Source organism: Anser anser, assembly GCF_964211835.1.
Source record: "Anser anser genome assembly, chromosome: 2".
Taxonomy (NCBI): domain Eukaryota; kingdom Metazoa; phylum Chordata; class Aves; order Anseriformes; family Anatidae; genus Anser; species Anser anser.
In genome coordinates this window covers 24,544,784-24,559,511 of record NC_139721.1, presented here as the reverse complement: position 1 = coordinate 24,559,511, position 14,728 = coordinate 24,544,784, and the positions used below count along the sequence as shown (strand labels likewise).

Sequence of the window (14,728 nt, the reverse complement as noted above, 5' to 3'; positions counted from 1 at the left end):
TTCTACACTGACTTTTCAACAAAACAGCAATTTATGTTTCAGAAAAAATCCTTATTTGAACAACTGGCTCCCTGAAATTCACCAGATTGTTTCAATCTTTGTGAAAAAATAAAATCTTAACCATGTTTCTGATTTAAAAGAATGAAAAAAAAAAGAAATGAATAAGAATCAAAAAGCTTCATTACACAAATCCTAAGAAGAAGCCAGCACGGAAAATTTCAGAGCCTCAAAATGAAAACACTCATAAATTTACAATTGAGTGCATTTTCTGCAGCCTTAATATTTGTTCTGTCCTGCTCCCCTCTTCTATTGGTACAACAGTTGCAAGATAAGTGTTTGTCAGGTTTTTAAATTCTGTTACAGGTATCACCCCAGAGGAGTTCATATCCCAATCCCCTAAAAAAGAGAGTAAATACAACCAGATGAAGAAGCTGCTTTCAGATATCATGTCTGCCCCACTTGAAAATGTTCACATTTTCAGTGTGTTAAATAGCCCAAGTCAAACCCGAGGCATTGATGTTTGGTTTGCAGTTTATGGTCCACCCTATTATAAAGCAGAAAAACTTAATGGCAACGTAGCAGCCTCCAGAGCGTGGGTAAGTGTATGTATACTACATATGAAAGCACAGCATCTTCCCACTGTGTCTACTCAGATAATATCCACTGCCTAATGAATGTGCATATTTAGAATGACTAAGGAAATAATGTGTGAGAAAAACGGATAATTTTAATCAGTAAAGTCAAATAGTCCTTTAACATTTATATTTAAAGTTTCAAATGTGAATGCTTTAGAAGCCAGCCTGTAAATACAAATTGAGTCACCCAAACACAACGAGCAAACTTTTAGGAATGTAAACATGTTTTTCCTATTGAAGAGGCTGTAAAATCCTGTATAAAGGATGTGTTTGGCTGTTACCTTTGTACATGGGGTCTTAATATTTCAGTTTATATTCTTCTACACAGAAATGTTCTGTAGCTGAAGCTCAGAAACGTGTGTTCACTCAACAGTTCCAGCTTTCTGAGATAAGAGGGCAAAGCAGTAAAATAACCATTACCCAGTGGAGAAACAGGTTAGAAATGTGCATTTAAAATCTTACAAAGTTTGCGTCCTCTTGCAAGAAAAAAAAATAAAATTCTGCTATGATTTAAATGACTTGCTGTGTTGGAAATGACTCTGTTCTTACACGTAGGCTGAAATACAGCTATGATAATAATCAGTGCTGCAGTAATAACTCACTGTTGCCAGAAAAGGTATTTCTTCATTGCCAAGGCCAGTTCACCCTTCTCGGTATTAAGGTACAAGTCCAGATTAAAAGTACAGCTCAGATTCTATGTAAAATAGTTCATCAGAACTATAAGCGAATAAAAGTTACCCACTCAATTTATGATGAATGTGACAATATTTTTGTCTTCTAAATACTCACACTATAAATGACTTTATATAACAAGGCTTTTGCCTTAACAGATACCAGGCTGAACTGCCTTTGACTGGACAGAGTGAGGTAAATGTTGGAAGGAAATGGCACAGCAACCAGTTTTGAGAATAAATAAGACTTGGGCTTTTCACGTCTGTCATCTGTGAGCTTCCCCTTTGTGGAAAAGTCAGATGAATGCAACTAATTGTTCTCCACAGCTGGAAAACATCTTGGATATAAATATCACCCAGATTGGCATTGACGAATGTGTGACTGCCAACTGCACTCACAGCAGCGGATGCGTCAGCAAGTATGAGCAGAGTCATGTGCCAACGATAACCACAGCTGGAAGTGTTTCGCTGGTGTCTGTGACAGTCCTGAGCAGTGCCCTGTGTGGCTGTGCAGCTCGGGAGAGTCCCCATCTCTCCTGCTCCTCATACCAGACGAACCCTTGTCTCAACGGTGGCACGTGTGTGGATACTGATTTGGGCTACAGGTTGGTGGGTCTTTGCCTGGGCTGCAGGCAGAGTGCTTCTGCTCGGTCTGTGGGGAGGAGGACAGGAAGGTTGGGGGGTGTCATTGCATGGCTTCTCACTGTGGCAGGTCTGACTGTTGTACTTCACACAGGTCCTGCAAATAGACCTCTGTTTTCAAATAGGTACTTTGGTTTGTCGTAGTCTCCAGGAAAACCTTGGGAATTTCGCAGGCAGTCATGGTTCCTTTGATATCGCCCTGCAAAATGTCTTTGTTTTGTGCAGCCTACCTCGATGTTATTAAACATTTTAATCATGTCCCCATGTTCCTTGCCTTGATTTTTTTCTCCTAAAATTACATCTCGTAGAGAAAATAGCATGAAGATGAAAAAAATAGTGGGACTGTGCTAGCTCAGAATGAGCCTAGTACCCTTCCAGAAGGGAAACCTTAGGCATGTTTGCTTAAAAGTGGCCATCCCAGCATAGGAAGGCAGAAACAACTAGCCAGCCTCTTCTGAGGAGCTCTTCTCTGAAGAGCCTTGACAGGGGAGGTAGGACTCAGACTGAAGCTGCAGAAGCCCTGCTCACAGTGAAGACCTGAGCCTGACAGTGCTGCTCAGGTGTAATCAGGTAGAGAAATTTTGGTGCCCGGAAATACTGTTATCCTTGGTAGCGCTCTGCCGTGTATTATCTGCTCAGTTCTGAGGCTCCTTTACTTCTGCTCCATTTTCACTGGTTTTGAGAGGGGTCTTTTAGGAAGGCTCCTTCATTACTCACAGAACTATCTTGCTTAATATTAGGCAATTAATCTTACCTTATATGATTTAGATCCAAAGATAAATTGTGTTTGTACAAACAAGTAAATGGAGGACATTTTATAATGGAAGTTTTGCTAGTGCTTATTTAACTGTCACCATGGCCAAGGCATTAGAGGCTCCTATGATCAGATTGGAGAGTCCTGCTGTAGGATGAGTCCTTAGCCAGTTCTGCTTGCATGATGGATTTTTTTTCTTATTTTTTATTTTTAATAGATGCAAATGCTCTCCTAATTTCCAAGGACCAGACTGCCAGCAGACAAAACACAGCTTCAGAGGCCACGGTTACGCCTGGTTCCCTCCTCTCAAGCCTTGCTTTGAGAGCCGCATCTCCTTGGAGTTTATCACCGAAGTCCCCGACGGCCTTCTGTTGTACCAGGGACCGGTAGCACGAGGGCAGCCTGGAGAGCTGAAAGATTTCATGGCGTTGGGTTGGTAACTTCACGGGTACTTGTTCTGTGTGGTTGCGTGAACGTGAATTACTTGCGGTTAGTAGTATTGGTGGCTTTTTTTTTTTCATTTAAAAAATAAAGAGGTTCAGAAAGTTACTTTTGGAGGATAAGGAGAATGCAGACCAATTTGCCACCATGCCCAGTGTGTGTCCTGTCACCGTGTTAGAAGCTGGACATTTTAAAACTAAGTTCCCTCCACTGGCTAAAGAGCTCCTCAGACTAAAGTTTGAGGGTGACACAGGGTTCAGCTGGGTGCGTATAGGAACAAGGTGGGTGCTTATCCAGTAACGGTCTTTTTTCTGCAGAGCTTTCTGGTGGTGTCCCATCGCTGACTGTCAGCCATGGCTTTGGCGAGCTTTTCCTGCAGCTGTCCCCAAAAGTTAATGTCGCAGATCGTCGCTGGCACAATATAAAAATTATAAATGATGGAAAGGCAAGTGTAAATATGGGCAATCCTGGTAAAGCACTAATTCCTGTATCTAGAACCCCTTCAGAACCCCTTTTTGTGCCTGTAGAGATTTTTCAACAATCATCCCATCACTGCAAGGGCAGGGACTGAAGTTTGTCAGCTCAGATATCCCCTTAGTCTTGAGGCAGTCAATCAGAACAAGGCCTTGAGAGGTCTGACCCAACTTTGACGTGGGCCCTGCTGTTTTCTTTATTTAATGATCTATTATCTATTATTATTATTATGAATTCTCTATTAATGATCTATTGCTTAGACCTTGGATTTATGATAATCCAGGGGACAAGATGCTTCCTGGGCTGATGAAGTGAAATATCCTTAGTTTCTTGGAGTGGGAAACCCTGCCCCACCAGGTGACTCACAAAGAAGATAGAAATGCTTTTGTGTAAGGGGAACTTCTTGCTGATGTAACACTGGTGAGGCCATCTGCTAGGTTGCCCCTTTCTCTCCCCCGTAATAGAAAGCACTGAGCATGTCAGGATCTGGAACAGGGAACCTGGCAGACCGTCTGCTCTGCTAGCTTGTCTCTTTGGGTTCTGATTTGGCAGCACACTTCAAGAAAATCCTGTCTTCTCTCTGCCCTGTCAGAGACTTGGCCTGGTCATGGTAGAGTCAGATTTTTCTTTTGTATGGCTCCTTAGTTATATGCCAACTCTCCAGATTAGTGTATAGAACTGTTTTAGTATTTTAATAAAGTCTCCTACAGTGTAATCACTAGTTAACATCCCCCTTCTGCTAAGTGAAAGAAAATGTGTAATTAAAATGTACGCGTGTCTCCAGATGCAATTGTTTCAAATAATACCTTTCTCCAGAAAGTGAAGCTGGTTCTTGACCACTGCGTAAACATCTCAGTTAGAGATAGCAACAGCGGTGTTAAGATGTCCCCAGTGGATCTGTCTGCCTGTGAAGCCTCTGAAGAGACTGTGGAAACTTGGAGGTAAAAAAACAAACAAACAATCAAACAAAACGAACAAACAAAAAGCAAACTGGAAACATAATAGCTCAAAAAATCTAAGGAAAAGGAAGGGAGAGGAGGAAAAGAAAATTCAGCCAAATTGTATTCTTTCTTTCCACTAATTCTCTCTTTCTCTGTCTTCCCCTCAACATGGGCAGGCTCTTCAGTGGCCATCAGCCCCTACAGCTGGGGGGCGTTAAGAAGACTTTGCCTTACCACGCCTCACAAAAGCACTTCAAAGGGTTTGTTGGCTGCATTCGCAACGTTGTCGTTGACAGTAAGGTAGGGCGCTAAAACCGATCTTGGATCTACCAGTGTCAACTGTGGACACCTGATGTGATGCTTCTCTTTGTCCTTGCCTAGGTCTATGACTTAGAGCACCCTGCAGAGTCCTTGAACAGCGCTCCCGGGTGCGTCCTTACGGATGAAATGTGTCAGAGCGCTGGGGTGGCCTCCTGTGGTGTCCATGGCAAGTGCGTTGGCGGCTGGGACTTCTTTCGCTGTGACTGCTCCCCGGGATACGCTGGACCAGCATGTGACAAAGGTACTGCAAGTTCTAGGGAGAAATTCGTGCAAGGATCTGTGGGAATAGCATCAAAGACACAGCTCTGTTTGCCACCACTTTGAACTGAGGAACTTAATAAGACCATGCTGCTTTCTGGGAATGATTTAGATCTGCAGCAATGTAACTATCCTTCTAACTCTTGTTGAATAAAGGTAATGTCACAGATGGGGATCTTGATGAGACCTGCTTTACTTTGTGAAGGAGGCAAGTGGTCACACGGGCTGATTTGCCTTTTTTTTCACAACACCTTATTTCTCAGTGGAGAAAGATGAAACATTTTGCATTGTGCATTCTCCCTCTGACCATACTGGTCAAAAAATTTAGTTTAATGAACATGGTGCTGTTCGTCATCTTGCAGTGGTCTTAAGAGTGATTAGGTGCCAGCTTGCTATGTTCTGTCTGTAAAACCTGGGGACACAACCCTCAAGTCCTCAGGTCCAATTTTCTATCCATAAAAGGGGGGTAATTACATTTCCCTCTGCCACTGGAATGAATTGAAGGTTGTGCAATGCCCTTAAACCACAGCGGTGGGTTCATGTGGGGACATAACATGAGGCCAGCTCCAGCAAATGTGTTATCCTGTGCAAAATCAGCATGAAATGTGCATCAGAGAACAAAAGCATGCAAGGGACTGTAACGAAAACCTCAGAGGCATTGTAAGAAATTACAAAGTTTTAGCACAATTCAAAAATCTAAGAAATAAGTCCTTTAATGTGTGAAGCGCTCCTAGTTGCCCGCAGCCCTGTTCAGGGCACACATGCTTGAAGTTGGCTCTGGCCTGCATATACCTTCAGCAGCCTATGCTCAGAAGCAGAAAGCAAACACAAGTTACAGGTGTTTCCTGGGACTTTACCTGCCCTGAGTCTGCTTGATCCCTCTAGGTACAAGGTAGGAATGATGGGGTTGGTTGTAACAGACTATGAGTACCAATGCCCCATAACATCTGGGGCTTTGCGTAGTGTGAGAGGAGAATTTGCTCCCTCAACCCCTTAATTTGAGTGCGCTACGGGAGAGGATGAGCAGCAGTGATCAGTTGGAAAGGAGCACGTGCTAGGTAGCATTGAATCAATGCGTTGTGATTAATAGACACAACTGCACATATCCTTTCAGCTTAACGCTCTTACTTGTCCATCTTGCATACAGAACAATAACACCCTGCAAGCAGCCAGACCCTTTCTTTCTTTCTCCGTCTCCCACACAAGACTTAAAAGGTGACATTAAATTACCCAGTGGAAGCCTGTCTGCTGTGGTGAGGACTGGAATCACAATTGGCACATTCTAGGCCTGGAGCCTTCATTGTTTAAGTGTTTATAATGACCACGTAAGTGGTCAATATAGCTCAGTTATTTGTATTAATGTTCTGCAGACAGATGATGCTGGTTTATAAACATCTGCCTATATTTAAGTCATATTCTGGTTTGCATTATCTTGGGATGCTGGTTCATAAGCCCAGCTGCTTATTTGGGACAACTGTATTGATTCCTACCCCACACCACTGTGTGAGAAACCAAGTGTTCAGAAACTAATTACTTAAAATCCACAAGTCACATCCTGCTGTATTAGGAAAACTCCGATGGGTTCCGGTTTCTTCTAATGTTTTGGGCTGTAGATACTGGTGTTGAGCTGATGCTATACAAATGGCAGAGCCACACTCACAGCAAGGAGCAGACAGCTGGGGTCAGGAATCACTGGAGTGTCCCAAGAAAATCCATCCCTGCTCATCAGTTCGAGCCTGTTGCTGCAGGGATATTGAGCAAAAGAGAGCAGTGGGGTAGGAAGAATAATATGAGGCAATAAATTAAAGGAGAAAAGAAAATTAACTTTAGGAAAGAAAAGAGATAGGAGAAACAGTGAGAGAGAAAGAGAATGCAGAAATTAAGTCTCTATCATATGATGTTTCATGTCCTGGGAACCAGACTAAGTTCCCCACCACCCACTTTTTGGCACTTTTTGGATTTTATTTAAGTGACTCTGACCTCAGCTTAGATGTTGGTGACTCAGCATTCTTCCCGTATAGCCATGAACTTGGATTATATCTTTACTTGGTTGGAAGAAATTTCTTGTTTCAACTAGGCTGTGTCCAGAACAAGGAGACCTAGGACTGCTGTCAGGTAATGAGACTAAAGTGGGAACCTGCTGCATAAAAGCGCCAGGTTCTGGGTTTAGTGATAGCTGATTTCCACAAAAATGGAAACAACTTCATCAAAGACTTCTGCTGGAAGACTCTCAAGTGGATTCCCCAAGATGATGGGAAAATAAGGATTTTTGTCTTCAGATCATTTCCAACTACTTTACTGGAAGAAATGGTTTAGTTTTAAAAACAAACAGACAAAAAAAGAGGTTTGGGGCTCAGTGTAGGAATGATTGGGTAGAATGTGTAGCCTGTGATGAGCAGAATGTCGAATTGTCCCTTTGCTACCTAAATTCTGTCTTCTTGGTTTGTTCTTTCTTTCATAATTTCCTTAATTAAGGGGCGGTGCTTGCATATGTGGATTTAATATATTAAATTGTTTTGTGTGGGGTGAGTGCTTTCCATGATGCTTCACTATGTTGTCAAAGTTTCTTAAGAACTGAAACTCCGACGTTCAGAACTGGTTAATTCTCAAGCAGGGGAGATCTGGGGGAGCAGCTAGTTCTGAGATTTCCTCCTTGGTTTTGTGTGTGTGTTGCGCTTAGTTCTTCCAGAGTGGGCTTTTGGAAGGGACAGCTGGATCCACTACGAGCCGAGGAGCACTCGCAGCACTCGCAGCACTCGGATCCGGCTGATGGTGCGCACCCGCATCTCCCGCAGCACCCTGCTCAGCTTGGCCTCCGCAGATGGGAGCGGGTACCTGCGGCTGGAGGTGGGTGCCCCAAAGGCTGTTCTGCTTCAGTCCTCTTCGTTTGTCACGGAGTATCCCAACGGGAGACGTAGATGCAGTTTCTGGTTAAGGACACCTATTTTTAACTTAATAAAGAGCAAGAATTCACCACGTGAGGGCAACTGCTCTTATTTGCATTGTCCTTCCTGAAAATAAAGCACAGCCAGAGCAGTGTTGCTTAGTGGTGAGACAACATAGCATAAAGTCTAGTTGTTTCACTGCCAGTGAAAGTACTGGTGAGCACACGTGATACACGTGAATGGGGAAGATTGTTTTGTCCTGTTTGCCTTTTCCCTTTGCTTTTATCTGTCTCTGGCAATAAAGCTTCTCTCTATATTTTTGCTTTTGCTTAAAAAAAAAAAAAAGCTGTCTGGATTATATTAGCCAGGCAGAGGCTAATTATTCCAGTTGTAAGGGCAGGGTCAGATGGGAAGACAGAGATCGGTATCACCAGGGAGAAGACCGATAAAAAGGTTCATCTGAGTTAGGAGAGAGTGGCCTGTAAAGAAAGAAGCTGATAATTCCTGGACCTGAAGTTTTCTTGTGGCAATTTTTATCTGTGAATAAAGACTTTTTCAGACCCTTAAAAGCAAGAGTGACATTTCAGTTTTAAAAGCTCAGGTCTGTGTTGGGTTTTTTTTGGTTTGGTTTGGTTTTGAGGCAGGACAGTGCAATAACACTCACGGGTGAATTTCTGTTACTGAAGGTCTTTATTGTCTTTTAGATGGATGAGGGGTTTTTTTGCGTTAACATCAGCTTGGGGGACAAAAATCACTCTCTGAGAATGAAGACGTTACGTATAAATAACGGCCAGTGGGTTCTGCTGACCATGGAGCGCTACAACAACGAATTTACTCTGCGTGTTAACGGTGGTGGAGGCAATCAAGAAGTGACCTCTGTTTTGGGCATGAACAGATGGTTTGAAATGGATTGGGCAAGCGTTGTGCTAGGAAACCGCTTTCCCAGTCATTCAGAGAGCGATTTCCAAGGTAAGTGATGTGATGAAGTCTCAAAAAGAAGGCAATTACAACCTAAAGATGCCATCTTTGAGTACATTGGAGAGTCTAAAACACAAGCAAGAACTCCCACACAGACTGCTGTGCCCATGAAATCTCACTTCCTCTGCTAGGGAAATCAGAGCTAGTGTTCATCTCTTTATATACCACTGTATCTGGTCCTAGTGACGATGTAAAGCTCCTGTAGCACTTTGTATTTTCATTTCCAATGGCAAATGTTGCAAGTAGGGAAATTGTACTGTGATCTTCAATCACTTTGCCCTGTGGATGGGTTTAAGGAACAGACACATGTCCTGGAAGGACGAGAAAGACTTGGGAGGCAATATGTGGCGCTGTCTCTGTTTCCTGGGGCAGGGGTGCTAGGACTTTGAGACCGTGGCTCACTAAAAGACAGCTTTTTCCAGTGTGTTGCTTCTCATTCAGCTTCACTTCTAAGATTTTAAGTCTAGATTAATTTAGGGGAGCTGTTCTGGTCCGTAGCACAGCTCTGATAAATTGTTACATTGGTACAATCAAGCTGTTCTGGAGAAGTATTGTCAATCTGCAGAGGGACTAGGGCACATGGGCACATGTCCTGTATCTCTTCTAAAATAAAACAGATAAATCATCTAAGGATCGTTATAAAATTTGTTATTTTTTCTCTATATTTTAGCATGCCTTAAGGTCTCCTGCATAGGAGTTGGGGGCAAGGAAGGTAGGGAAGTTGCTAACTCATCGTATTCCTATGTGCATTCCCCTTCTTTAATTCAGGTTGTTTGCGTGACGTCCAGCTGAATGGTCAGCCACTTCTCGTGGAAGGCAAGAGCACAGAGTTTGGCTTAATTCTGAGGCGGCAGGGTGTCACGATGGGATGCCATTCCAGTGCCTGCAGCAGCCAGCCCTGTTACAGCCCTTTCCTTTGTGTAGACCTGTGGAGAAAATACGAATGCCGGTACATGCAGCTTTTGTTTTTTTTCCACCCAGGGGTGGTTGGGAAGCTCTTTTTTTCCACCCTAGGTCGGGCAAATTGCTTTTAACAGTGAAACTCCCTGCTGCTTTTGACCAGAGGGGGCATCCCAAGCACATGTCCTGCTCTTCATCTCGTCTCCTACTGTGGGCCAAACTTGCCTTTTCCTGCAAGTCTGACCTGGGACCAACCTACTTATTCTACCATTTTTTTCCCATGGTGAGAAAATCACAGGCCAGTGTGGAAATGAAATGCCCTTTGATAAAATCTGGACTGCAAAAGCTTTGTTTTCTGCCAGCCTGTGTGAAAATATGTATTGTATTAATACAATGTACATATATTGTGTATACATTATATAGAGAGAGAATATATGATATATATGTTTTGTAAAGAAGCTGAAGTTGGTCATACTTTGTATGAGGCAATGAGACTTTCAAGATCAGACTGTCACAAAACTGAGTTCTAAAATTGGCTGCGAATGAAAAGAACCAAAGCCCACCAGCCTGGTATCCCATGCAGTTAGTTCGTTGGAAAAGAGACAACCCTTAAAGAAAACATTCAGAAATTACATTAAGATATGGAAATCAAAATACAAGCATTTCTGTTCCCCAAAACAAACAAACAAACACCACGCAGGAGCAGGAGAAGGTACCACTTGAATTCCTTCAATTCAGCCAAACTTTGTACTTCTGAGGCCTAGCAACGCGTTGCTGAAGGAGGCTGTGAGATGGTCCAAAGTGTGCCTCGGGACACTCCTTTCTTCAGTGCTTTTGTAAAAGAACAACATGAAGGCTCTTCTATCTATTCATGAGTGTTTTTTCATCAGAGTGCAGAGAGCAGGTCTGTGTTCCTCACAGTATTCCTGCGTGGCCTCTCCAATTACACATCAGAAGAAATTGCTTTCTCTGCAGATCCAAGTCCTGAAAGACAAGCTGGGTCCTTCCGAGCAGATCAATGGCCGTCTCTTTCCCAACGGTCCAAATGAACATTACAAAGTTTATTCTAAGTGCTCGCTAGCCCTTTTCCCATTAATCTCAGCTACCCATTTCCTGCTACGGATTTTGAAGACCTCTGTAGAAAAAGGGTTCAGAAGCTGATAAATCCCTTTTTTAAGGCAGGAGTGAAGCTCTTGTGCATATCTTCCGGATGGGGAAAGCTGAATATATGTTCACATTTTCATAAGCCTACTGGCTCACTGTTAGATTTTGCATCTCTTTGATGCTCTCGATGTCTACTTGTGGTTTGCTTGAGCAGACTGTAATCATTGGCTTTAACGAAATAGTAACAAACTGTGCACAAAACAGCATGCAGCTCCAGGCGCATCACCTGCCTTAAAGATCCCTTGTGCTTCTGTTGACCAGGTGTCCAGCTGGGAAAGTGGAAGTGGTTGATAGCCTTACTGGGCTCAGACACTGTACCTCCTCAGCTTGCGGACACTGGACCTGTAGGAACGGAGGTACCTGTGTGGCTCAATCCCAAGACAAGACCATCTGCCAGTGCCCCGAAGGCTACAAGGGAAGATGGTGTGAAATTAGCCAGGTGAAGGCTGGAAGACCTGTTGGACTCAGCTCTGGCTCTATTCTGGCTATCAGCATGTGTCTCCTTGTCTTCCTAGGTAGGAAAACAAGTATTTGTTGTTGTTTTACTATTTTTTTCTTCTCTTTTCTAATCTTGTACCTTGCTCTTTGTTTGAATCAAGTCTGCTTTACCCTCAGATGTTGTGATTAGTGTTTCTCCTTTTCTGGAGATCACAAGTTGGGAGTTCATTTGAGGATGCTAAGAGACAGGCATCGATACATATTTACAGTTTACTGTAAAAAAAAAGAAATTCCCACCTGCCCCTACCCATTGCTTTTTTATTAGGTAGGACCTACAGCAGGCATGTGTTCCTCACATATTAGGAAGGCAGAGACCTTCTCTTCTGTAAAACCTCTTCTCTAGAGGGTTTACACTCCCAAAAGCAAGCCTAAATAAGAGTGCAGGGCAAAAAAAATGTTCACAATGTGTGCACTTTTAGGCCCACTTTGGCCAAAATGTTAGTTCACTGTAAAACTGTGCTTCTCATATCAGTAAGAAAAACTGCATATGCGTCTCAGAATAGTAAAGACTCCAGTGATTATATTACGCTTGTAACCTTCATTAAAACAGTGTTTTACTTACTTTGGGTATCTTATTTACTCAGGATTGGTGAAAGGCCAGAGACTGGCCAAAATGCCTTCTATTTAAATGGATTCCTTTAGGTAAGTAAAATACCCTTTTAATGAAGTTTATGATGTAATACACATAGATGACTCTTTACCTTCCTGAACATAAGCTGTTTATATATTAACAATTACACTTTTCTTACGGGTAGTTGTTTGTCAGATGAAGAGGTGATTTAATACCTCAGGAGTCACATAACTGCTTGTTTATCATGCATTGTATTTAGTCATCCTTCATACAACAAATATGTGTATTTTTTTCTTCCAGCTCTCTTGGTCTCTTACACGGTGTGGAGTCAGTGGGGAAGTTCAGGGTTTCGGAAAGGAGGAATTTACCACATTCCTGAAGAGCGTGAAAGCTGGGAGGATGTTAGAGAAAATGTCTTAAATTATAATGAAGAAGGAGGTGGAGAACGTGACCAGGTATGATGCAGTCTCAGTCCAGTCTTTGCACATCTATTTTCTACTCCTCTTCCTTTTCCAGGCCTTATATTTATTTTTTTCTTTATTGTCCTTAGCCAATTGGCCTTTTTCTTAATTCCTTTTTTTTTTTTTTACCTGAAGTACTTTTTTGAGTTGGAGGTTTCTATCTTAACACAATCTGTACTTTTCATGCTGGTTATTTGTGGCCACCTTTGAGGCGGCTGCTCTGAACACGGCATTCTTGATTTAGCTGGAGACTGCCATCTCTCAAAGTGTGTATCTGAACTTTTCTCTTTTTTCCAGTTTGTAGAAAACTCACAGAATACAATTTTGTGTTGCACTGGTTTTAAAACATTTTTGGGAACCTGTTTCCTCTTCTGTTGTTTCTTTCTGACACTTGCGTTTTTGTTTTCCAGACTGCTTACGATATAAATGAACTGAAGAAACCTCTCCATAACCTTCCCCACCTGTCCTTGAGGGCAACTTCTCCATACTCCAGGACACCCACTGGCCGAAAAAGAGACCCAGTACCAAAATGTGCACATCAAAAACAAGCAACATCAGCTGTTGGCAGTGTTCCAGACTTCAATGAATATGTTTCTCAAATCATCTGTGATGCAGACAACGACCTACAGAGTTTCCCAGCTGACACTATTCATTTTTACTGCCTGGAAGGAGAATGCTCTCTTGCAGGGAGCCTTAGTTCCTTAGACTCCATTAGTGATGATGAAGATCTAAATTATGATTGCCTCCACGAGTGGGGGTCAAAGTTTGACAAACTTAAAGAACTCTGTGAGCTCTCAAATGAACTTTTTTAACAGCAGTTAAAGTAACTCGAAGTGTTGCCATGACATGTGGACACTACTTTTTAAAAATGCCCTTTTTTATACATAAGGTACATCAAGTAACTTGATGCAAGTTTTCAGTTACAGTGGTATGAAATACTGTTCCCAGAAGTGATAATCTGAACAGTCCTTTTTATAAGCACTGTATAAATTGTTATTTAATGGCAGAAGTGCAAACTTTTAAAGCATGAATTTTCTTGAAAACATCGAAATGTAAGATTTGTATAGAATAGCATAATAATATTTCTTTTAGTCTGTGTAGACCACAGTGGGCTACTAGAATTGTCCTGGATGCAAGCATTTGAATTATTTTCTCCCTGGTATTAACATGACTTGTATCAGGCAGGTAGCAACAGGTAGGGCATTTTTATTTTAAATTACATTCATTTTAGATGGTAAAATAATAAATGTTAAATATAAAACATTTTAATTTTCTCTGTTTTTGTCAGCTTTTTTCTTTTCCTCCTAAACTGTAATCTCTCTTCATATGACACACAACTCTCATTCGCTATTACACACTGCCCAGCCTGTACATGTGAGACTTTTTTCTCTGAAAAAAAGTCCTGTTTTTCTCTGTTTTCTAACTAAATCTAGAGAGGGGAAAGCAGTGAATACCTCTTTACTTGTGTCAAGAATTTTACACAAGTAAATAAGTGGTTGTCAGACTTCAAAAAATTTCTTTTCAGCAAACTTTTATTTCCAACTTTGCTTTCCACATAGAACCCTGCTTCCAAGTCAGCAGCTGGAAAAGAGGACTAATAAAAGGTGTGACGAGAAACTGAAAGAGAATCCAGCCAAATATTGGAACTGAACTCTTTCAGTCGGGACAGTTATTGTAAAAAGTGGAATTGTCAAAACAGGAGGCGTAGGAAACCTACCCTGCTCCCCGTTGTCTCCTATTCCCACTCCCCAAAAACGGACTTTGGTTGATGGGAAAGTTGTCTGAGCATGAGAAGGTTGTCAGGAACTTCTGAAATCTCACATTCACTTGAACACTAACCTCTGCCACCATGGGTAAATCACCTTAAATTGCTCTTTCTCTTTCTTTCTTTCTTACCACTCTGAAGTAGGGGCAGCTCCCGATGCCTGGGTGATGTGTGAATGTTAATGGGTGCATACAGACTGCTTGAAAACTCTGAAGTGCTAAGGTTTTCATTTTTAAAATATTTAATTTTATTTTATTTTTATTTTTGTGTTGGTTTTTTTTTTTAATTTTTTTTATGTTTTTTTTAATTACTGGTACTTAACACTCGAAGATCATTTGTTTGTTTTTATTGAAGTCTTGAGAGTTCCTT

The 14,728-nt window shown here is 41.9% G+C and overlaps 1 protein-coding gene across 3 annotated transcripts in view; it reads left to right on the top strand.

Annotated features, from left to right (window-relative positions):
- The window catches only part of LOC310894746 (neural-cadherin-like), a 50,587-nt gene extending 35,859 nt beyond the window's left edge, over positions 1-14,728 (top strand). For 2 of the 3 annotated variants that reach the window (XM_083825226.1, XM_083825225.1), the window contains exons 21-33: positions 364-596; positions 1,634-1,911; positions 2,920-3,134; positions 3,461-3,588; positions 4,434-4,558; positions 4,735-4,858; positions 4,940-5,120; positions 7,818-7,984; positions 8,727-8,991; positions 9,769-9,949; positions 11,326-11,579; positions 12,434-12,588; positions 13,005-14,728. In XM_083825226.1, coding sequence (XP_083681352.1) covers positions 364-596; positions 1,634-1,911; positions 2,920-3,134; positions 3,461-3,588; positions 4,434-4,558; positions 4,735-4,858; positions 4,940-5,120; positions 7,818-7,984; positions 8,727-8,991; positions 9,769-9,949; positions 11,326-11,579; positions 12,434-12,588; positions 13,005-13,406 — 2,708 coding nt within the window. In that variant the 3' untranslated portion in view covers positions 13,407-14,728. Of the gene's footprint in view, positions 1-363; positions 597-1,633; positions 1,912-2,919; positions 3,135-3,460; positions 3,589-4,433; positions 4,559-4,734; positions 4,859-4,939; positions 5,121-7,817; positions 7,985-8,726; positions 8,992-9,768; positions 9,950-11,325; positions 11,580-12,146; positions 12,205-12,433; positions 12,589-13,004 lie in introns of those variants that run through there. The other variant, XM_083825227.1, reaches the window with a different exon arrangement.